Source organism: Pezoporus flaviventris, unplaced genomic scaffold (genome assembly GCF_033815535.1).
Source record: "Pezoporus flaviventris isolate CSIRO_AGI_PZ_B2104156 unplaced genomic scaffold, CSIRO_AGI_Pfla_v1 ptg000054l, whole genome shotgun sequence".
Taxonomy (NCBI): Eukaryota; Metazoa; Chordata; class Aves; order Psittaciformes; family Psittacidae; genus Pezoporus; species Pezoporus flaviventris.
Genome location: NW_026892602.1, coordinates 71,775 through 95,250, shown reverse-complemented (window position 1 = coordinate 95,250; position 23,476 = coordinate 71,775). Strand labels below are relative to the sequence as shown.

General features: G+C 53.6%; 2 protein-coding genes across 3 annotated transcripts; both read right to left on the bottom strand.

Moving 5' to 3' along the window:
- Positions 1-258: 258 nt before the first annotated feature.
- On the bottom strand, positions 259-13,828 carry MATCAP1 (microtubule associated tyrosine carboxypeptidase 1). Of its 2 annotated transcripts, XM_061468891.1 has the most exons (7): positions 13,361-13,828; positions 9,122-9,265; positions 5,893-5,985; positions 3,116-3,248; positions 2,430-2,735; positions 1,493-1,590; positions 259-1,077 (listed from the first exon to the last, which is right to left on the bottom strand). In XM_061468891.1, the coding sequence occupies exons 1-7, from the start codon at positions 13,790-13,792 to the stop codon at positions 913-915; spliced, it is 1,371 nt and encodes a 456-aa protein (XP_061324875.1). In that variant the 5' UTR covers positions 13,793-13,828; the 3' UTR covers positions 259-912. The 2 variants fall into 2 exon arrangements, with proteins under 2 accessions (XP_061324875.1, XP_061324876.1); XM_061468892.1 differs by lacking the exon at positions 5,893-5,985.
- A 526-nt stretch (positions 13,829-14,354) lies between these two features.
- On the bottom strand, positions 14,355-21,814 carry LCAT (lecithin-cholesterol acyltransferase). The gene is made up of 6 exons (XM_061468855.1): positions 21,574-21,814; positions 18,604-18,760; positions 17,659-17,774; positions 17,277-17,372; positions 16,811-17,035; positions 14,355-15,518 (listed from the first exon to the last, which is right to left on the bottom strand). The coding sequence occupies exons 1-6, from the start codon at positions 21,719-21,721 to the stop codon at positions 14,896-14,898; spliced, it is 1,365 nt and encodes a 454-aa protein (XP_061324839.1). The 5' UTR covers positions 21,722-21,814; the 3' UTR covers positions 14,355-14,895.
- Positions 21,815-23,476: the final 1,662 nt, after the last annotated feature.

Below are 23,476 nucleotides of genomic sequence, written 5' to 3'. Positions count from 1 at the left end.
AAGGTGACAAGAAGCTAAAACCAAATCTGGTTTTTTTTTTTGTTTTATAAAGAAAGGGCCCTCTTATGGGTGGCACAACTGCAGTAGAGATCATATGTTAGAGATCAGGAGCAGCGCACGGGCAGCTTCTGCATTTGCCTGCTGTGGTTTATACATGTCCCTGCCAACTTGTTTTACGCACTCTGGTGAACCCATCCAGCTCCTGACACAGCAGTTTGGGGCTGTGCAGCTTTGCCATGACCTATTGTCCACTCGGTGTTTCCACGACATCAGTTTTATTACATGCTTTTTCCTAACAACAAGTCCAATGCCCACCCCGAGTCCTCAGAGCCAGGCAGTGGCTGCAGGACGATGGTTAATGGTGGGCAAATACCTGTGGTGGAGAGCAGGGATTTGGAGAGGTTAAAGTCCTTTCTGCTGCACGAGGGAAGGAATAGGGAGGGGAAACACATGCACAGGGTTATCAGTTGGTATGGGCCAGCCCTTATTCCCTGCCAGCACAGCCTAGAGACCCAAGCCCTTAGTAGGTGCCCCCCACTCTACTGGGAGCACCCCATGTACCTTAAGGACATACCCCACCACTACAACTGCCCCACGTAGACTCATCTCGGGTGCCAGCAGATGCTGCAGCTTTGCCCTTGCTCCCTCTGAACCCTCTTCTCCAGATCCCCAGAGCCATGTGGAACCACACAGCTGTCCCCGCAAGTGCAGAGGGGGACAGTGTGGGGGACACGACACATCAACACGAACCACACCAGAGCTACCCTACACAGCAGAACATGCACAGTGGCCATCTTGGTGCAGGGGGAGGCCCAGGCTCTGCCCGCTCCTCCAGGCTCCAGTCCTAATACATATCACATAAATCCCAGCAGTTACACCCTTGGAGTGCCGGCTTTGGGGGTTTGCTGCTCCTCAGTCAGGCAGCAGCTGCTGCAGCTCCTCCTCATTTAGGCAGTTGGTGGTGATGATGTGGTCCAGCTGCTTCATGTACCGCTCCAGGTCCTGCATGAAATGAGGGATGCGGGCTTTCTCCAGCACCCCAAATTTCTTCAGCCGATTCACATCTTCATAAGAGACCTGATGGGAAGCAGGGAGGTGGGGTTAGCCCCCCACAACTCATCCCAAACCATCCCAAGGAAGGTGTCTGTCCCAGCCCCGCAGCCCACCAGGGATGGGGCAGCCACAGCTTCTCTGGGCAACCTGTGCCAGGGCCTCACCACCCGCACAGGGAAGAACTTCTGCCTAAGAGCTCATCTCAATTTCCCCTCTCTCAGGTTAAAGCCATTCCCCCTTGTCCTGTCCCTACAGGCCCTTGTCCAAAGCCCGTCTCCAGGTTTCTTGTAGCCCCTTTTGGCACTGGAGCTGCTCTAAGATCCGTCCTTAAGGAGCCTTCTCTTCAGCAGGCTGAACCAGCCCAGCTCTCTCAGCCTGTCTCCATAGGCTGGGACAGGGCTCTGTGACTGGTGTTTCCCACTTTCCCCCTGGCTGTTACCTTTCCAAGTGCAGCCAGCAATGGGAAGTCAATGGTCTGCCGATGGCGCAGGATGCGGAGAATCCCGTCCAGGTAGACCTGGTCCTTACTGAAACAGCCTGGAAAAGCGGGAGAGGCCAGGGAGCAGGAGCCTGGGTCCACACCACCCTCCACTCACCCCAACGCCTGCTGACCACTGTAACCAGAGCAATGGCACTGGGCTGGGGTGATATGAGTGCACCAGAGCTCACGTGTTGCTGGTCCATGGCCAGGACTGCTGGGTCCCAAAGGTTGAGCACTGGGGAGCAGCTCCGGTGACCAAGGAGGCAGCCAGAAGCAGTGAGAGCCCCAAACGTCTCCCTGGGATGTTTTCACCTTTCCTCCCAATTACTTGTCATTTTTCTTTGCAGCCTGCCTGCCCTATTACTTTACCCCCGGTCAGCTTTGTGTCACTTCCAATCTGTATTCCCTAGAAAGCAGCCATTAAAGCCCCCCCCGCCCCCATCAAAACAAACATCAAGAAGAAAGCTTAATAACCTTAAGCACGTCATAACTTTAGATGCTAAAAGCTGTCATTACATCTTCCTCCTTAACATATTTTTCCATTTACCATTCCAATTTTCACCAGTTTTTTTACCTTTACTATTTTTTTTCATGGTAAGCCACTGCAAGAATTTAAATTGTGTCCAGAAATGCTCATTTTATCTCTCTTTTGGCTGCTGCCTCCTTGTGTGAGTCACTCCCATCAGACTGGAACCACCTGATGGGAATGGGAAGTGATGTGGGTTGGGCAGAGCCACCCTTTCCAATGGGGCCATGGCCACAGAACCAGCGATGCCCAACCCACCCAGGTGCAAAACAAACCCATCACTGTTTTTACTTCTAAAAAGAATATAAAATCCCTTCCAAACCCCAAAAGCTTTGCACATACATCCGCCCCCCCGGTCCTGAGCATTACCTGGTTGTGAGGTGTCGGTCTGGCCCCTCTTTGCCCGCACACAGTATTCCCACCGGATGCCAGCATCCTGGACATACTGCTCCAGGTCCTGGAAGAGGGCGGAGAAGGAGAGGCGGCTGGCGCGCTCGATGGTGTAGTAGAGCAGGGCTGCCCGCCACAGGAAGGGCTGCTTGCGGAAGAGGACGCTGTGCAAGCTGGCCAAGCCTTCCTCCGTGGGGTTGGCAGGCTTCAGGCTGTACTGCTTGCGGCCCTCAGAGCTGTGCCAGGGCTGGTGGGTGTTGTTCACCCCCCGGATGTAGTGGGTGCCTGGGGAGGAGGGTGGGAGTGAGCACCAATGGCCACAGCCTCCAAAAATCTCAACTCGCAACACCCTTTGCCAAGTCACATCCATGGGTACTGGTTCCAGTCCTGGCTGGAGACGCTACCATGGGATGTCTGCTTGCTCTGCAGCCCGGGCAGGCACATGGGTACACAGGTGGGTGCTTGACACCCCCTGGCCCTGCATGCAGAGAAGGACCCAGTGGCCTCACACCTTTCCAAAACCTGCCTCCAGGATGCCTCCTGCAAAGACCCAGGGGGTACCACCATGTCCATAGTCCCCACAGCCCCCAGGCCGTTACCAGCCAGAGAATGCTCCCAGCATTGCCCCTGCTCTGCCCATCACCCACAGCCACTGTACTGCTGACCGATCTCATGGCGCAGCATCCCCTCCAGCCAGTGCTGCCGGGCCCCAGCCAGATTGATGGCCAGCGTTGGCCGGCTGTCCTCCACCATCATCACCGCCTGGGACAGGAGGTCATCAGTGAGCTGCACCACCACCTGCAGAAGAAAGAGGCAACCTCCATCAGCACTGCTGCAGGAGGAGATGCTCAGTGGGGTCTTGGCTCTAAGCAGAAGCTGATGGGGGTGGATGATAAGAAAAAGTCACTAACAGTGTGTCCAGCACTGCTGCACCATCACCAGCTTGTGCTGCAGCTCCTCAAAGAAACCACAGGCAGCAGGAGCAGGCAGGGAGGTCACTGAGAGGAAAAAGATGATCCCACACATGGATGAAATAACTCCTTTACCTCTTTACAGCCTCCTCCAGCAACTCTGCCTCCAGTATTCCCCCTCCCACCCCCAGCTCATTCCTATCGGCTCCCCATTGTTTTATGTCCACACTGATGGCCATCCTTGAGACCTGCCTGGTCCCACTCCTCCATCCCCACTAGCAGTTGGATCGCTCAGTAAAGTCAGACACCAAAACAACCAACAGCACCTGCTTTGTTGTGGGTCCAACCTCTAGACCCCCAGTAAATACCCCATGAGGGAACGAAGGCTCCAGCTTCATTTTCATGGACTCTCCTGTGGATTCTCCCTTTCAAGGCTCCACAACAGGAGCACTGAGGACAGATTCACACCAGCCCAGCCTCGCAGAAGGATCCGCATGCGCCCACTGCAGGGACAGGCAATGCATGCAGAGGACTGGTGAGTATCTTTATAAAGAAATATCAACTATTTTGGAAAGTGATGGAGACAAGACAGCTGTTCTGTGTTAACAGGAGGTAATGTGCCAGCCAAGCAGCACTTTCTGATCATCCAACTTTAGACCTGCAGCAACTGAAAGCCACAACATCAGCAAGAGGAGGCAGCCCGGGAGCTCCCACATTCAAGGTTTGCTCAGGACGTAACAATTTCATCTCAAAACTCATCCCCCACATACACATTAACTCTAAACCCCATCTATTATTGCACAGCTGACATCTTTCAAAATGAAAACGTGCACACACATTGCTACAGAACAATTCTTTGCATTGTAAAACAAAAATGAGGAGACTGAGTTGATTGATTGCTTTAACTCGTATTTATTATTATGCCAAGCTGCTCATGAAAACTGAGGTGCAGCAGAACAGAGCATACCACCAGACAGAAAAACTGGCATCAAATCCTTACAGTGCAGTTTCTTAGCTGTATTAAAATACACCAGCATGAAGTACAATCCCTCCATCTCTGAGAAAAGACTTGCCAGTTCACTCAGGAGTTGTGTGCACTCTTGAGCTCTGTTTCTGCTCCAGTGAGGAGGACAAAACACGTAAAGATGCAGTTTTGCTGCCTTCTCCCATGTTTCGCCATGGACCTTGCTGACCTGAGATAAACTGAGGCAGGGAACTGATGCAGAGTAAAACCGGTTTCATTGCCAGCAAGATCATCACGACCAGCCTCATGAGTTTTCATGGGGTTTTTTGGTGGGGAGAAAACTTCTGGAAACAGCAGCAGCTTCTGTTGTCAGCAATGACAGGCAGGAAAGGTTTTAGCTTCACCACAAGCAGAATTAAGGAGGCAGGAAGGGGCCAGGTTTTGGTATGACTTTAACCAATTCCCATCTCATAGGTCAGCTCCATGTGACGGTAATACAATCCTGGATATCTGACATGGCCATCCCAACTGCCAACTAGTGGAGGCTGAAATCCTGGGATGCAGGAGGTGAGAGGCAGGGGCCAGACTTTAAACCTTTAAACAAAGAATCATGGAATCCCAGTCTGGTTTGGGTTGGAAGGAACCTCAAGGATCATCCAGTTCCAACCCCCTGCCACTAGACCAGGTTGCTCCAAGGCCTGTCCAACCTGGCCTTGAATGTGAATTAGGCATTTTTGTTCTCCTGAGCCTTCGCTTAGGACAGAAGGCATTTCTGCAAATCTCTTTCTATAATGCCCCATCACTGGCAGTGTTCAAGGCCAGGCTGGATGGGGCCTTGGGCAACCTTGTCTAGTGGAAGGTGTCCCTGCCCATGGCATTGGATGATCTTAAGGTCCTTTCCAACCCAAACCATTCTGTGATTCTATGGTGATGTTCTGGGGTACTGGCTTGTGTTCTTTTATCTTTTTCCCGTTTTTGGCAATGAAGTATATATTTTTCTCACTAAACAGAGGTGCCAACAGTCCCCCCATGCAGAGCCAGCCATCAGAAGAGATGGGAAGGGACTCTCCACAGCTTTGCACACTCCTGTGACACAGCCCACAGCCCTTCTCCAGCTGGAGCCACCCATCCACTCACTGAGCAGCAACACTTGCCTTATCTTGGGACTCCCCAGCTTTGCAGATGCTGTTACAACAGGGTCTGTGACTTCATCCAAAGTCTTATTCCTGGAGCAGCAATGAGCAGCTCTCCGCATTTGTGACCTCTTGTGAGCTATGCAGGTTCCCCCAGCACATTCTCATGGTCCACAAAGCTTCTGCTCAGGTTTTGTGGACACAATGGAGAAAAAGCTTGCTCCCAGATGGAAGACTGCTGATGGCACCAGGGCACAGGCTCCTGCCTTACCCCAGCTCCCTGGAACTGCTCAGGAACTCGCATGCCAGGAAAGCTCCAGCACTGAGCAGCTTGAAGGTGGAGGGGCACCCATGATGGGATCCAAGATGATGCCAGCTACCACTACTGAAGTAACAATACTTCACAACCCCAGAGATTGCCACACAGCACTTACCAATGGGGTCAGGAGTTTCTCTGCTGCAAGCTGCCAGCTCGCTCCCCAAAATCCATATGGAGACCTCTGAGCTCCGGCAGCGCCAGAACAGTTCTGAGCCAGAGAAAAGCAGAAGAGCTTCAGGATCTGCACCTTGGACCCAATAAAAAAGCTCTTGAAGGTGCCAAGTTAATAACTGTGCAAATACTTACTCAGGAGCACACTGCCTGCAGTGCTAGTAAGTGGGATCCTGCCATCCCCTGATGGACGCTGGGGACAAAAGGCAGCTGCCTGAACTGAGTGTCACCAGCCCAACCACGCTGCCTGCAGTGAGTGTCAACAGTGCAGCCATGCTGCCCGAACTTAGTGAATGTCACCAGTGCAGGAACACTGCCTGCAGGGAGTGAGTGTCACCAGCCCTGCCATGATGCCTGCAGCAAATGAGTGTAACCAGTGCAGCCACACTGCCTACACTGAGTGTCTCCAGTGCAGACATAGTGCCAGAAGTGAGTGAATGTCACAAGTGCAGCCATGTTTCCTGCAGGGAGCTAGCGTCGCAGTGACTGAGAGTCACCAGTGTAGCCATGTTTCCTGCAGTGAGTGTGTGTCACCAGTGCAGCCACAGTGTCCGAATGTCACGAGCGCAGGCACACTGCCTACAGTGAGTAAGTGTCACCAGCCTGACCATATTGCCTGCAGAGAGTGTCACCAGAGCGGCGACGCTGCCTATAATGAGTGAGCGTCACTAGGGCAGCCATACCACCTGCAGAGTGTGTCACCAGTGCAGCTAAATTGCCGAAGTGAGTGAATCTCATGAGTGCAGCCACTCTGCCTGCAGTGAGTGTCACCAGCGCAGCCACACTGTCTGCATTGAGTGAGTATCAACACTGCAGCCTCACTGCCAGCAGTGAGTCTTACCAGTGTGGCCACGCTGCTTGCAATGAGTGAGTGTCCTCAGTGCAGCCACAATGCCTGCAGTGAGTGAGTGTCACCAGCGCAGCCATGCTTCCTGAACTTAATGAATGCCACCAGTGTGGCTTCGCTGCCTGCAGTGAGTGTCAGCAGTGCAGACGCAGTGTCACCAATGCGGCCATACTGCCTGCCGTGAGTGTCACCAGTGCAGCCATGCTGCATGCAGTGATTTAGTGTCACACTGCTTCCACTATGCCTGCAGTGTCACCAGTATGTGCACTCTGCCTGCAGTGTGTTCACCAGAGAGTAAGTGTCACTGGACAAACCACACTGCCTATATTGAATGAATGTCACCAATACGGCCATGCTGCCTGCAGTGAGTGAGTGTCTCCATTGTGGCTACGCTGCCTGCAAGTGGCTGGCACATCAGGGGGTCAGTCTGGGGCTAACAGAACCACCACTGCTAGAGTTTCTCCTTCATCTGAAGAAAGCCATCACAATTAGTACACATCAAGGAAGTGAACAGCCTGGGGCACAGCAGGTGGAAATCAAGAACCATAGATAGAGGTGTGGAGTGGGGAATACACATCTGAACCACCCCGCTCCCCAGCAGGGTGTTAAATCGTCAGTGATGCAGAAATTGCAGCAAGTTTTTGTCCAGTACAAGGAACGAACTTGGCCAACATTGCTATACCAAAAGCACATAAAACCCTTCCCTATTCCCTGCCCCAGAGCAGCTCAGCAAAATTCCTGGGTAACAATAAATAAATCAATGCTTTAAAGTTTTTAAAAGCTCTTATCAAAAATTCTGGATAAAATAGCCACAGATCTCACATGTTGATGTGCAAATGTAATTACTGAACACCGCACTCCTTTGAGCAAAGGGAAAGTTACACAGGGCTGGAACATGTACATGAACATGTAAGGAAAAAGTTGTCTTTCTGCCCAGCCAAAGCATAATTTGGGTTAGACTAATTGAGAAGAGGGGAATAGCTGAATTTAGTCAATAAAATCAAGGGAGAGACAGACCACAACAAGCAAGTCATAAGCGCAGATCTGTTAAGTAAGACTGGCCAGCTGCTAGGCTGGGTACTGGAACTGGTTCCAGGTACTAAAAGGCAGCTGAATTAGAATCATAGAATCACAGAATGGCTTGGGTTGGAAGGGACCTTAAAGCTCATCCAGTTCCATCCCTTGCCATGGGCAGGGACACCTTCCACTAGCGCAGGTTGCTGCAAGCCCCATCCAACCTGGCCTTAAACACTGCCAGGAATGGGGCATTATAGGAAAAGATTTGCAGAAATCCTTCTGTCCTAAGCAAAGGCTCAGGAGGACCGAGGTGCTCAATTCACATCCTAGGGCCACTCCCAGGAGGTATCAAGGCAAACCAAGGAGGCTGCTAGAGGAATGTCCCCTGGCCAGGTGGGACCTCAGGAACTGTTCCCTCCTGCATGAAATATGCTGGGTAGCACCAAGCAAGTTGGTGCTTTAGGGAAATGCTTGTGAATGACCCTGTTTGGAAATGGAGGTGAAAAATCAGAGCTAGGAAGAACAGCCTGGTCACAAGGCAGTGGTGAGGAAACTCCCATGCCAGTCAGCACTTTGTGGCCTCCTGCCCTGTGGCCAACAGCTGAAGGGAACGCCAGGAGCCAAAGAAAGCAAAGTCAGGTTCAGAAGTCCTCAGTGCTTGAATCCAGGATGGTGGAAGTGTTTTGCTCACACCTTGCTGGCAGAAGGGGGAAAAAATGCCCCTTAACCAAAGCTGCAGAACATCCCACACTGAATGCTGCTGGGGTCACTGAGAAACCAGATGAAGAGATGCTGAACTTCTCCCCATGCTCCATCCCACATTGCTACTGTCAAATGTGCCCATGTATTTCCCAGCCTTAAAACCAAAGTGTGGAGTTTCAAAGTACCATTATCCAGCACAGCCCACAGGAAATCTCTTCCCTGGCTTTGCTTTTGGCTACGTCAATGAAGGCAGCTGTTGAAGATGTTTGCCATACCATTCCTAACAGCAGGAGATTTCCTGATGGAAATTGATACCGCATGCAAGCAGCAAAAGGCTCCTTGCATGGCCATGCAGACAAGCAGCAGCTCCTCTCTCTACTTCTCAAGCATAAAAGGGACATAAAGTAAAAAAATCAAGGGAAATAGATGGGGAGCCAGCACTCATGTCCTAGCACCAGGGCAGAACAAACATAGCCAACATGGAAAGGTCACCATGACAGAAGAAAGATTACCTCTTTGTACCTGAAACATTTCTTCTTAATGAGTCCTTTTTACCAGAAACTAAGTATTTGTATTTTACAAGCAATGAAGCAGGGACACAGATTACCTCTCCCACACAGCCCTCCTTCTGCATGTACTTTCGGATCACAGACCAGATCTGGCACTTGCTCAGCAGCCTCCCGCCTGTGGCAACTTCAAAGCACTCGTAGGTCCCATACTTCTCCAAGACAGCACGAATGATCCTGATTGCCTGTTGCACAGAGAAAGAAAATATCAGTGCAAACACCCTTCTGTTTATAAACACATTTTAGAATCCCACATGCCATAAAACCCAGCAGACATAATCCCACTCTGAAGTGGTTCTGCAGTATCTAAAGACCCAAGGAGACTGAGCCAGTTGTATGTGGCCACCAGGACAGATTGACACTCAGTGCAATCGGCATGACCCACAGGATACGCTTGCTGCTTTTTATCACCCTTGCAAGCATCTGGTATAGGAACAGGGCAAAGCAGAAGTGAAAGAGCATTGTCACAGCACGCTGCTTCAGGAGGCTAAAGCCAGAATTATCTTCAACTTTTCTGCTTTCAGTTCTCCTTTCCAATCCTAGTGCTTGCACAAAGAGGTCCAGCTTACCAGCTTGCTTTTTACTCCAAGAGTTTCATAGTCATAGAACAGTTCGGGTTGGAAGAGACCTTAAAAGCTCACCTAGTCCAATCTCATGCAGTGAAGAGGGACACCTTCAACTAGATCAGGTTAATCAATTAGATCATTTCTCACTGCAGGGCTGGACTGCAAGCCCAGCAGCAATACTGCCTCCGCCTCTTCAGACAGGGTTCTGGGCACAAACAGCCTGCTGCACACCAACAGCTTTCTCACCTTGGTTAGAAGCAGCACGTGCTATTTTATTAGCATTATCATTTATGAAGCGTCTATAAAATAAGAGCATTTAACAGCACGTTTCCTTCCCCAAAAGAGAGTTTTCATTGTAGATATTTTTAAGCAATTACTTTCTCCATCCTACTCATACATATTCCAAAGCAGACAATGATGACTTTGAACCACTCCTGGAGTTTTTCTAGCAGTTTTATTGAATCTGTAAACCTGGCTGAGCTGCTGCTGAGCTTCCCAGGCCAAGGCTGCTGCTCCTGAATGGTGCCTATTTACCTTCCTCCTGCTGAGCACAGAATCATCAAGTCACAGAATCAACCAGACTGGAAAAGATCTTTCAAATCATCAAGTCCAACTGTTCCCCAGCACTGCCAAAGCCACCACTAAATCATGTCACTAACACCCTTGTCTACACAGTTTGTGACCCCCCTTTGCTCTCATATGGGCTCCAGGCAGCACCTGGAGCCCTGCAGAAGAGGTCCCATCCCCTCCTTCATCTCTAAGATCTCCCAGGATCAGAAGATGGGTGCTCAGCACCACCTCCAGCACTCAAACCATCCAACGCCATGTTAGAGGGGCTTCATGGTCTGCACCTGGTGAACAGCCTCCTCCACCCCTGATTCTCCTTCCCTGAACAGTCTTCTCTGCACAGCTGGTTTTTATTCTCCAGTCACTTACTGTGTGAGAAGTTGTGCAGGTTCTCCAGTTGCTGAGGTTTTTACTGTTGGTTTTGTTGGGGGGATTTTTGATCTGGGTGTTTTATTTCATTCACTGAATATTCAGGATGGTTTTTGCAGCATCACAAGGTACCTGCTGCTGACAGCTGCAGAAAAAGGATCATTTCTTCCTCCCACCTCTGCTGAGACTCCTTGCTCTGTAAAGCACTGAGCCAAGAGAAACCCAGTACAGCTGGTGCCCAGGAGTAGGAGGACCAAAGAACTCCAGCTTGTCCTAATGAGCAAAATTCCTAAGATCTCAAGTTTAGCATTCTGAGAGGCACAGAGCATCCCCCTGGGCAGCCTGAAATCACATACCCACCATACGCAGTGGCATAAATCCTCCAGCTCCAGTTTTGGGCTGGTGCTGCTCATGATCCCATGACAAACCAGGGATGTGATTTCTATGGTGATGAACGCCCACCATGGGGCTAGAAAAATCCTCCTGGTTTATTCCTGCCCCCCACCACGAGGCATGTGTAAAGGAAGTGGTGGAGCAGTAAGCTGGAAGAGGGTGTTGGTTTCATAGAATCATAGAATCATAGAATGGTTTGGGTTGGAAGGGCCCTTAAAGCTCACCCAGTTCCAACCCCTGCCATGGACAGGGACACCTTCCACTAGACCAGGTTGCTCCAAGCTCTATCCAACCTGGCCTTGAACGCTGCCAGGGATGGGGCAGCCACAGCTTCTCTGGGCAACCTGTGCCAGGGCCTCAGCACCCTCACAGGGAAGAACTTCTGCCTAAGAGCTCATCTCAATTTCCCCTCTGTCAGGTTAAAGCCATTCCCCCTTGTCCTGTCCCTACAGGCCCTTGTCCAAAGCCCCCTTCCAGGTTTCTTGTAGCGCCTTTAGGCACTGGAGCTGCTGTAAGGTCTCCCCTTAAGGAGCCTTCTCTTCAGCAGGCTGAATCAGCCCAGCTCTCTCAGCCTGTCTCCAGAGCAGAGCTGTTCCAGCCCTCGCAGCATCTCTGTGGCCTCCTCTGGATTTGCTCAACAACTCCATGTCTCTCTTGTGTTGTCCCCACAGCTCTTGTCCAAGGATGCTGGCTTAGCAAAATGTCTCATTTATTTAAGCTCCATAATTAATGCAGTTTTTTTTTAAATAAAAGCAGTTTATAGATAATAGCTGGCAAGGCAAAAAGTTTCCCAAAATAAAAGAGACTGGAAGGAGGTCACTGCAGGGTACAAGCAAAGGAACAGCAACATGAGAACTGTCCCATGGCACTGTCAGTGGAGAACTTGGAAAAACACTGGTAGAAACTCAACACTACATCTCTTGCAAAGGGTTTCAGATTCAGAGTAAGACTGCTTATACTGGTTAGGAACATTTAACTTCATCTTTTACTACACTGTAAGTCAAAAAGATAAAGCAAGTGGAGAAATAGCTCTAAACAACTCATTTTACTGTATTACTCAGAGAGTGAAAAGCACTTAAATGCAGGAAGAAAACACTGAGAAGCCACCAAGGTCTTGATGGGGGTGAGAGCATCTCCCCTGCCACAGCACCACTGACAACAGTTTACCCAGGGAAGATGCACTGGAAATACTAAGTGCTTAGAAACCTGGCTATAGGAAGAGCCTCAATTATCTGCATAATAATTCAGGCAGATATGTGGGAAGTAATGGAAAAATAAGTAAATACCAAAAAAATCACAATAAATAAATTGGTGAAGCAGTTGTTACATGAAACCAGATGTAAGCTCCAACTTGGAGGTGGAAACAAACGCTTCTGGGGTGCAAAAATGAACTCAGGGTAAGAGGTTTTATACCTGCTCCTACATACACAACTAAAATAGGTCTGTGTGGTGGAAAGGATGCTCTTGCAGAGGTGGGATGCCCTGTCCGAGGACTGAATTGGTTCTGGGGTATGCCCCAAGCACAGAGTGAAGGGATGGAGCAGTTTCATTCCCTGCCTGCACCTATGAAAGGCTCGTGTGCAGACAGAGCATCTGGATCGGTCGTGCCTGCGTGCTCCCAGTGCTGTCTGCACCCTACATCCACACAGCACTACTTACCTGTAGCAGAGAGCCTGTCAGGACTATTTCAGTAGCGTACGAGCAACAGGTACAGTTAAGCAAAATAACACAGCCTCCTTAAGAGAGTCTACATCAACTGTTACCATTACTGACAACATTTGGTGATGCTGTAAGGATGCCACTCCACTGGTCAACTTTCAGGACTTCCAGAGAACAAGCCAGACTTAATCTTCAGGATAAGGACTGTTTCCCACGTGGTCACCCACGTGCTCCAGCTTCTCAGCTGTTATTTCTACAGCAACAAGTGCCAAACAAAAACACAAATCAAACACCAGCGAGGAGCCCTTGATGGAGCACCAGCTCCTAACCACCGCCGTGCATACATTAGCACGAGCCAGGCTAGGCGTGGTGCTGGCGGCACCATGTACGTTCACCACGGTTCCCGCAGGCAGGTTTGACATCTGGAGTTTAATAAATCACGGAGGGCGCTGCAGGCAGGATGTCAGAGGTGAGAGCCGAGAGGGAAGGCGGGCAATGGGGTTCCACATGGCTTACGGACCAGCCATGAGCGGTCCCAACGTGACCCATTCCCCATGGTATCACCCAAAAAGAAGGGTACCCACACCTTCACAGCACGTGGCGGGAGGAAGTCGGGGAACAGGGGCCGGTCCCTTCTCCTCCTCCTTCCCCTCCCGCGCAGCACCGTGTCGCTCGTCCCCCGCGGGCACCGGGGGCGGGCAGCTCCCCGCGTCGTCCCCGCCTTACCTGAGCCACGAAGCGATCAGAAGCGGCCGCGTACTTATCCAGTACAGCGGCGGGCACGGGCTCGGCGTACTCGAACTGCGGGTCATAAGCGAAGCTGGCGCGGAAGAACCGCTCCCGCTCCGCCTCCACATTGCACGGCCGCAGCGCTACGAGCAGGCAGGGGCTCCGCCGCCCGCCGCCCTCCTCCCCGCGACCCCGCGCGATATGGGGCAGGGACGCGGCGGCGCGCAGACCCCCGCGCATCCCCGCGCCTTCGCTCCTCTGCATCACGGCCCCGGTTTCCGACAGACGCCGGGTTCCCCGCGGGCAACGGAGCGCAGGTGATGGTGTCGGCGGGGACGGGCAGGAGCAGAGCGGTGGGCCATGGCGGGCGGCCAGGGTGGGTGCCGCACTGCCACCAAGCCCCGCAGTCGCCGCCGGGTCCAGCACCATGGCCTCCGGCGCGACACCACCACAACCCGCGCCGCCGCCCCGGGCAAGCGCCGCCTCCCGCCAATCGGCGCCGCGCCAGGGGAGAAAGAGCCAATAGCAGCGCAGCGCTTGCGGAGAGCCCCGCCCCTCGGCGCCGCTCTGCGGCCCGCCCGGCCTCGCCCCGGGCTCAGCGGTACGGAGTGGGGAGGAGCCGGGCACGGCACGAAGCCGCGCGGGCCGCTGCGCTCCGTAACGGGGCCTCGGGGTGCATCCCAGCTGTATCCCCAGCCCAGGTGCATCCCCACCACGGATGCATGCCCTGCCGTGGTTGTGTCACCAAACTTGGCTGCGTCATCAACCCTCTTTCTGTCACCATCCCAAGTCACATCATCACCCTGGTCATGTCACCAACCCCAACCACTTGTCACCCCAATCATGCTGCCAGTCCTCTCACATCACCAATCCCAGCTTCATTGCCAAGCACATGGCTTTTCCCAAAGCCCTGGCTCCTGGGGTGCCAGCGACTGCTCAGTGTTGGCTGCTGGATGGTGTCACCCACCCAACAGGTAAGGACCAGGCAGGCTCAGAAGCAAAGTATATTTATTATTTTGGCAATATGCTGATTCTGAGCCGGTCTTGCCCAGGGCGCCTGACTGCATGCAGTGGCTGGCAGAGCTGTTCTTGAAGGCTATACCTGCTGTAACACCCTCATGCCATCTCCGTGACCACCGTGGTAAGCACAGCCTGCTCTTATGCAAGATGATCTGTCCCACATGAGCAGAGGCTACAGCCCCGTGTGCTCCACAGCCTCCAAAGTGCCTAAACATGGCTTGCTAGCGATGAGGTTTTTTGCATACAATGTAATTTACAAGTGGGATGAGCTGGCAGTGCGGTTAATTATCCACCCACTAGTGGGAAGTGACAAGCCTCTGTAGTATAATTAATTGTCATTCCCCCCCCCCCAAAAAAAAAACCCCACTCAGAGTGGAAGTGGGTGCCAGCCCATCCACTTGAGCTGTAGGTCTTGCTCCTTTTCCTTCCAAATTCAGCTCCAAGTCCTTTGCCCCCCTGCATGACAGCTTGTGGTGGCTACCAGCATGGAGAGAAGCTGTCCCTCATTCCTTTCAGTTCTTTTTGGGCTCCTTAAGGACTTTGTGCTCAGGTAGGATCTTCCCCAGTTTCCTGGCCTCTGGCCTGGATCTCAGCTCCACTGGCTCCCCCTGCTTCTGTGCTTTCCCCAGCAGGATTTCATTGATGGAGCTGAGCGTCAGGTTGCTGAAGACCATGTTGAGGTGGTCAACGCCTTGCAGCTCCTTGACATGCACCTTCTGCTTTTGCTGGTCACGCCATCGCTTGCACAACTCCGAACTGCGTGTGTTGACGGTGTCATCCCCATCACCATAGATCATGTCCACAGGGTCCTCATAAGGGAAATGCTCATCATATATGTAAGTCTCCACAGTGGGGTAGCCTGTGCCGTAGAGGCAATATGTGTCCACCCCGGGAGGGGGCAAGTCCTTCAGCAAGTCCTTCATGTCCTCCCACATGTACCAGCCATCCTCCAAGTTGACATCGGTGAAGAAGCGTTTGTAGTCCTGGTAAGTGTAATTGTAGGAGGGCGTGGAGATGAAAACATGGGTCTCGGGCCAGGCCAAATTCGTTGGGAACATCCAGGGGCTGGTGGTGGTCATTCGCTGCTCTTCACGCAGCTTGATGTTGGACATGAGTGGGATGCCCTGATTGTCACCTGCAGGACACACAGGGGCTTGTCAGCAATAGCACTGAAAGGTATCCTCACAAATGCAGCTCCTTGTGGGGCTGTGTTGGGATTAGCCCATCCATCTGTGGCTCACATCCATCTCCTGGTCTGGAGTATGACTCCACCTCAGATCTTTCCCTACTGAGCACCCTCCTCACCCCTCTGGCTGCAGATATCCAGAGTAACCTTCCAAATCTTATCTGGCATCACATCTCTAGCTGTTGGAGGGGCTGAGTGTAGACAAACCTGGACTTGTGATGGCCCTGACCAACCCAGCCCTGGACATTCCCTTCAACCCCGGCACCTCCACACCTGCCTGCAGGGACAGGAGAGAGCTGAGCCTGGGGAAGGTGCTGATAGTAGGTGGCCAATGTGCACGTCTCCTGCAAGCCTTCGCTTTGTTGCTATGTCTGGAGTCCTAAAACCACACAACAATCCCAGATTACCTCTGGACCTTGTGCCAACAGAGAAAAATATGAGGAGGTGACTTAAGGGTGATGCAGGGGGCCAGATGATAACTCTTCAAGCACGTGATTTTTAACCCCATGCATTTTTGGAGGCTCAGCTTGTGACCTGGAGATATTCTGGGTTGTCAGCATTAGGCAAGTGGCTGTGGCTTTCTGGGCTGCAAACAGGCTAAAGAGGAACTGGGCAAAGGGAGATTGAAGCCTGAAGATGGCAAAGGGAGACTGAAGCCTGAAGATAGCAAAGTCTATGGGGGATGGCCTCCATGTCCTCTACTGCAGAAGAGATGCAGGGTTTGCAGCAAAAGTCCAGCAACCTCACTGTTCTGCATGGACGGAGGTGGTGCTGATGCCTAGGGAGGCGGTGGGATGGGGACAAGCATGACCTGCGCTGCTGCTGTAGCCCCAAGGTTTGTGGATGGGTGCTTTGGCACCCCTAGCCCATGCTGCATGGTGCAGGCTGTGCTGCAGGATGTCTGGCAAGAACTGTGCAGAAGGAAGGATATAGCCAGGCTGCAGGTGGACCCAGCATTTTTCCATACACAAAACCCCACCAACTCCAAACATGGAAACCAGAGCAAGCTCTAGAGTGTGCCCTGGGCCACTCTGCTGCTGCTGGAGCTGTGGTAGGAACCTCCATGGTGCCTTCTTCACTGCAGGATGCAGCAGTATCAGCACCAGAGCACAAATACTGCCTCCACAGACCCTTCAGCCGTGTACCCCTCACCACCACTGTGTCCCTTCCTGCCCACCACCACCCTTCCGTTTGTGCAGGAGGAAAAGAAAATCAAGAAGTGGCTGCAAACAGTCACCCACCAGATGCCAGGACACGGAGGGGCTTGACAGACCCTCCCCATGGGGCACCCAGGGAGATGAAGCCCCCAATGTACTGGTCTTTCCAGGCTTGCGTCTGCTGCAGCAGGAAGTAGAGAATGTTCAGGTTGCCCATGCTGTGTGCGATGAGGAAGACGCGGCGCTGGTACTCATCATGCATCTCCTCGATGAGTGCTTTCAGGTTCTGGAAGTATTCAGGCTGCTCCTCTGTCGACAAGAGAGACATCAGCTCTTGGCCACCTTATTTATGGCCACAGGGTTCTAGGGCTGGCCCTAGGAACCCTGACCAGGCAGATGTGTCTGTGCAGTGGCCATACATGCCACCAAGCATTCACATGAGAGCACCCACTGTCACCGGCATCAACTACTGCCCAGGGGTTTCCCCCTACCAGCAGCTCACCCAGCCCATGACAGCCACCCTGCTTCCCTCCCCAAAACCCAGACTCACGGGGCCCAACCCTCCAGTCATAAGGAGCTGCTCGAACCGTCTGGTCCCTCACATAGCCATTGTTCACCAGGTTCTGCACCAGGGTGTGCAGGTAACCTATGGGCAGAGAGAAAGGTGGGAATGAGGTCTGTGTTCTGTTGATTTTCTCCGCCCTGGCTGTGATCATGGCCACAGTGTTCTCTCTTAAGACCTGTAGCTTGGTGGCTCCAGCCAGAGGTGGTGGCCCCACATGCACTGGGGTCAGTGATGCACGGTCCCTGCCAGCACTCGAAGGGAGTGTGTCCCGGAGGCCAGTGTCCCTCACTTGCATGTGCACTGGTCTCTCTATAAGGGCAGGGAGCATGTGAGATCCCTGGACACCATGGGACTCTCCTCCTCTCACCTGCCAGCTTGCTCTGATCCAAGTATTCCACAGAATAGGTCTTGCCAAAGCCAGGCACGCGGATGTGCACCCCCGGGGCATTGGACATTTTCCGAGAGGTTCGGTTGTACACCACCCTGAGGGGACAGGGCAGAAAGTAGTAGAAGAGCCACATCCCCGGCAGGGCAGGAGCACCTCCTGTATGAAGACAGGCTGAGAAAGTTGAAGCTGTTCAGCCTGGAGAAGAGAAGGCTGCGTGGAGACCTCATAGCAGCCTTCCAGTATCTGAAGGGGGGCTGTAAGGATGCTGGGGAAGGACTCTTCATAAGGGACTGTGGTGATAAGACAAGGGGTAATGGGCTTAAACAGAAATGGGGGAAGTTCAGGTTACATGTAAGGCAGAAGTTCTTTACTGTGGAGGTGGTGAGGCCCTGGCACAGGTAACCCAGAGAAGCTGTGGCTGCCCCATCCCTGGCAGTGTTCAAGGCCAGGCTGGATGTGGCTTGGAGCAACCTGCTCTAGTGGAAGGTGTCCCTGCCAGTGGCAGGGGTTGGAACTGGGTGAGTTTTGGGTCGTTTCCAACCCCAACCACTCTCTGATTTATGACATGGGGCTGAGGTGGACATCACTGGTGGCAGCTTGGACCTGGACAACTGTTTCTAAACCAGCATCCATGCTGATGGCCTGGCATCTCAGGACAGGAGGTTCTGATGGAGTAGACTGCAGCAGACCTCTCACTCTGTGTCCAGGCAGGGTGGCAGCATCCCCATTGTGCTGGGCATGAGCACATGTCACGGGAAAGGTCTGGGCACTTGGAGCAGGAGCCAGCCAGCTTGTTCCCAAACAATCCTGGTGTTCCCATGGGTTTCTATGTGTGCTAGGTCATGGCCAGCAGGGGAGGAGAGGGAAGGGAGATCCCTGGTAGGTCATTTCCCTGGGAGCTCTTGGGATAGGGGTGAGCATTACCTGGTGTTATCGATCCAGCAATCAACTCCCACTGGCAGGAAGGTGTTGAGGTTGAGCCAGATGGTGAAATAGTCCTCGGTTTTGCGGTAGCACATCCAGTTCACCACATCTGGCTTGTCCAGCTTCGCTTCCAGCTGGTTCCCGAGACACCCGGGCACTGGAGGCACCGCAGGAGGAGAGCAGAGACAGCTACAGACCCCATCCCACTTCTCCCTGCCCCAGGAAGGACTTCCATGGGGATGCTGCCTGGGGATACCTGGGCTGGAGCAGCATCCCTAGAGAATGTCCTGCTCTGGGTGGGAGTGAGGGTGTTCAGACCCAAGATGCAGCTGAGCATGGAATGGACACTAAAACACATCCTCAGGGACTCCTTGAGCTGCCTTTCCCACACTGTGACCCCCAGAGCTGCTGCCCTTGGTCCAAATGTGCCAATTGCCACCAGCACAAAGCGTCTTGGATTATTGCCCCTGCCTGGCTGGATTTCGATCTCCTTTCCCAGCTGTAGCCTGGGGAATGAGTCAGTGCTGCGTGGGGCTGCCCAGCTCTGCCACATCTCCAGCACTGTGTCCTGGGGTGGCAGCACAGCTCGAGGTGAACAGAGTCCCCAGGGAGGTGAAAGTCACGCTGGTGCTGGCTCCTGAGGCCCACACACTGTTTTTCTGAACTTTAAACCCTCCATGCAGGCTGCACAAGGTCTCTGAAGTGGTTTGGTGCTGAGTGGAACCGTATCCAGTGGGAATTAGTGCAAATAGTGTGTGGTAAATACAGTGTGGCTTCAAGCAAGTTCACAGCTTGATGTGTGTAACCTGTGCTCTCTCAATGGAGGGTGACTATCACCCAGGTATTTGGTCTGCCTCAGGGAGCTTCATTGTGGTTCCCAGCAGGGATGGGACACGCATCCCAGTGCCACCCCAATATATGTGCCTGTGCCAGGGGCAGACACCATGGAAAGCATTCCCAGCTGGTGTGCATGAACCAAGAGCTGGCTCCTGGTGCCAGCGCTGGCCCTGATGAAGAGGACGTGAGGTAAAAGGACTGCAAGGGACTGGTGGGCTGGGAGCGCCCTGTGGTGACTCCCATGGCCCCAGCAGGTCTGAGAACTGGCCAGCAGTGCATAGCTGGGGATGGGGTGGACCTTCACTGCTGCTGCAGACACTGTCTGACAGATGACCCATGTAAGATGCCTCTCCCAGGGACACCACAAGCTGCTTCATGGCCTAAAATCCCTGTAGATGCCTGCCCTGTGCTGCTCTTGGACCCACACTCAGGCTTTGCTGTGGCTTTGAAACCCCAGAAGCATGGTGGAGTAGAAGCCATGCTGCCTGGTGTTGGGGCTGAAGGATGCAGGTGAGTGGCATCCCTCGCCTGAGCAGGATGGTCCCCAACAGCCTTGAGTGTCCCTACACCCAGAGATCTACAGCTGCTGGTGTTTTGGGGTGCAAAGGCATCCTGGAGCTTTTCTCCCATCTCACCCTGGCGCTCACAGTGTGGCACATTCATGGCCAAGGGGTACAGGGGCATGGCTGCAGGCTCTGAAACCCTTGTCCCATGCGAAAGGGGAAGGAGATGTAGAAGTTGCTTCCCTCAACCTGCTTCACAGCTTCCTCACCTCTGTGTCATCTCCTCAGGGATACAGGGAGGGTATAATCCTGACTTCAAAGCACATGGCTGGGGATCAGGCTGACCAGTGGACCCTGGCACAGGAGATCCCAGGCCAGGAGTGGGCAGAGGGTAGCTCCCTGGCCAGAGAGAAGAGTGGGATGACAAACTGGTCTGATGGCTCCCAAGGGTGCACAGCCACCACCCCCGGCCCTGGCACACAGCCTGGGCTCTGCTTCCCCTTCCAGAGGACATTAGGTAATTATTAAGGGAGTTCCTGTGTGGGCAGAGGGGTTATCGGTGATCCCAAGGGCACTGGGGGCTTCTGGGACACCCGCTCCAGGGGGATGGGCTACGTACGGATGCTGAGCGGCACGTGGGGCAGCCAGACACAGCTGAGCATGGGGCAGGGGCTCAAGGAGGCAGTAGGGGCATGGAGTGATGCTCCGACCATCACAGATCACCCTGAGAATAGGTCCCTGGTGGCAGCCATCCAGGTATCCATGGCTGAACAGGACCCGCCTCAGGACATGAGGGCTCCAGACACTGTCCCCGGCTCTCTGGTGCCTCTTGGAGGGCAGTCGGCAGGATCAGCCTTCAGCATTGCAGCAGGGCTGTTCTGCTTTTTCTCTTCTCCTTTTAAAGGGGAAACTCAGCTCGATTCAAATTAAAAAAGAGTAAAAACCTCGACTCTGCTCAGCAGAGGTTTCATGGCAAAACCCCAGGTCCTGTCCCCAGTGATGGCACAAAGGGCAAACAAAGGCAGAGCCGTGCAAGACAGAGGGACCAGCTGGTGCTGCTGCTTCCACCTCCTCGAGGTGATGCCCCAGCCTCTCCTTTCACCTCCTGGCTCAACCTCCTCTACACCATCCGCTGGGCAGGGTGGACAGTGGGTGGGATGAGAGATGGATGCCCTTCAGTTAACCATTGCCAGGGGTGGTGGGTGACATTGGATGGGGTGAGATTTGGGGAGCAAGGGGTGGTGGATGCACTGGCAGCAGCAGCCAAGGGAAGCAGCAGATGAGGGTGTGCTGCAGCCTCCATCCCACTGCTAGCAGAGTCCCCCTAGAACCAAGCAAGCCCTAAAACACATTCTGGGCCAGCTTTGAGATATTAGAGCCCCACTGGCTTTCTGAGGTGCTTGGCTTGTCCTCCTACTTCTGGGCAAGCATAGCCAGCCCTGCATCCCCAGCCCGGTGGACTGGAGGGGACCTGGGAGCCATGTGTCACCTCTCCTTGATGGCTCCCACTCCAGGCTGCAAAGGGCCCCCTCACCCAAGAGCCACTGAGCCGCTGGCATGCCAGTGTCACTGCTGGGTCTGGGGGTGCCCACCCATACCCCATGTGGTGCCCATGCCAGTGTGACCTTACCAAGTACCACGGGTGGCGTGCTGTTGGTCGGGGGAGCTTCTGGGGTGGTGGTGGGTGGAAAGAGAACGTTGAAGAGCCAGAACTGGGACGCGGGCTGCAGGAGCAGTGACAGCGTCAACAGCACAAGCCTGGTGCTGCTGCTCCCCATGGCCGGGATCCTCCGGACGTCTCCAAGCAAAACAGCCTTTTGATATTTTTTACGCAGGTCCAGCCAAGGCCTACAGGGGAGGGGAGAACTGCAAGGGGCTGGCGCTTGCAGACAGGGGAGGAGGAACGGGGAGGGACGAAGGACTGGCCTTGGGGGACATGCCATGAAGTCCTGAGGTGCCCAGGGGCTCTTCGTGACCCGAGGGCGCTGCTCGGAGGTACCGGCAGAGCGGGCATGTGGATTTAGGAGCTTCCTGGTGCCTTGGTGTCCCTCTGCTGTGTGCTGGCGTTGCGCACTTCCCCATGCACGGTGCTCCCCGGGTGAACCCACGGGGCTGCCGGCTCCCTGCCAGCTCCTCCTGCTCCTCTTGCTCGTCCTGCTCTCTGCCTGCTCCCTGCCTGCTCCCTGCCTGCTCCCTGCCTGTTCCCTGCCTGCTCCCTGCCTGCTTCTGCTGCTCCTCCTGCCCTTGGCACGTGGGGCTGATGCTTCCACTAGGGCACTGATGGGAGCTTCTGGCAGGTCCCCAGCGACCCTGGAGCACAGTCCAGCCCCATGGGGAGGAAGAAGAGGGTGACACCTCAGCTTCAGTTGTTTCTGCAGTTCACGGCCACAGTGCCTCCTCTGAAAATGTCGCTGTGCTGTGTTTCATAGGGAAGGGTTACAAATCCATGTGAGGATGCAGGAATGCTCTCCATGTGACCACACAACCCTCACTTACTCCACTGGGAGACTCCATCACCCCAACTCAGCCAGTCTCCTGATGCGCCCAAGCCTTGGTGTGCCCAAGGAAAGCCTTACTAATCTCACAGAAGCTGAACAAACTGGCTGTGGAGATAAGAAGGTTAGATACAGGGTGTGGGGGCTCCTCATCCCATCTCAGTGCTCAGTGTCACCCTTGGACTGAGCTTGGTGGCACCAGCTGAGTGTGCAGGACTCAAGGGAGAATGGATCTGCAGATGCATCTTCATTACCCTCTACTTGTTGGATAGAAACCTGAGGAGCCTCTATGAGCATGAACAGGAGCTAAAAGAAATCTCTGCTCACCCTGAGTCCTGCCCATCCTCTGCCCTTATCAGGCTCTCTGCCCTCCAGCCCTTCTCTAGGCAGACCCTTGCTTGAGGGATGTCTACTTAGCCCAGAACTCATCATGGTATAATTTAACTTTTCTCCTTAAAATCACTGCTGTTGGCTCTCAGCCTGGCAGAGCCGCCTGTGTGGGGCTGGGGCTGTGGGCAGTGGGGATGGTCTCCATGCTTTGGTTTGCCGTAAGGACCACATGTAGGGGTGTGCCCAGGAGGGGGCTGTGAGATGGGAAAATTAGGGGTTTAATTTTTATTTTTTAAATGTGTTTGCAGAAAGTCAGCGGAACAGCATGGTCATGTGTCTGACCAAACCTTTGCCCGCTGGACCTGATGATGCAGTCAGGGTGAAGAACTGCTCCTTGTTGGGGTGGCCAGAGGAAAGCATTTAGATGAGGTAAATGGTGCTGAACCATGGTGGTGGAGCAGAACCCAAGTGCTCATGGGCTTGCCCCAGCCTTCCCATTGTGCCGCAGTCATCCCAGTGTGATTCATCCTTTCCAGTGTGCTCTAACAGGGCAATGGGCTGGTGCTGAGCAGAGGATGCTGTGGAGGGAGTCACAGCCCACCTGCAGTGCGGCCTTTTGATCTTCTGCATGCAAATCCTTGCTACCCAGTATCTTCTCTGAACCTGAGCTCTGGGGCAGAAAGCTGCTGCTTCCCACCTCCTCACACC

Excerpts from the sequence above, each read along its gene's own strand:
- MATCAP1 (XM_061468891.1), bottom strand. The coding sequence starts at position 13,792 with ATGGTGCTGGACCCGGCGGCGACTGCGGGGCTTGGTGGCAGTGCGGCA. Across the intron at positions 9,266-13,360 it reads CTGATCGCTTCGTGGCTCAG|GCAATCAGGATCATTCGTGC; the intron begins GTAAGGCGGGGA and ends TCTGTGCAACAG. Across the intron at positions 1,078-1,492 it reads TGCTGGCTGCACTTGGAAAG|GTCTCTTATGAAGATGTGAA; the intron begins GTAACAGCCAGG and ends GCTTCCCATCAG.
- LCAT (XM_061468855.1), bottom strand. The coding sequence starts at position 21,721 with ATGGGGAGCAGCAGCACCAGGCTTGTGCTGTTGACGCTGTCACTGCTC. Across the intron at positions 18,761-21,573 it reads CACGCCACCCGTGGTACTTG|TGCCCGGGTGTCTCGGGAAC; the intron begins GTAAGGTCACAC and ends CGGTGCCTCCAG. Across the intron at positions 17,036-17,276 it reads TGACTGGAGGGTTGGGCCCC|AGGAGCAGCCTGAATACTTC; the intron begins GTGAGTCTGGGT and ends TCTTGTCGACAG.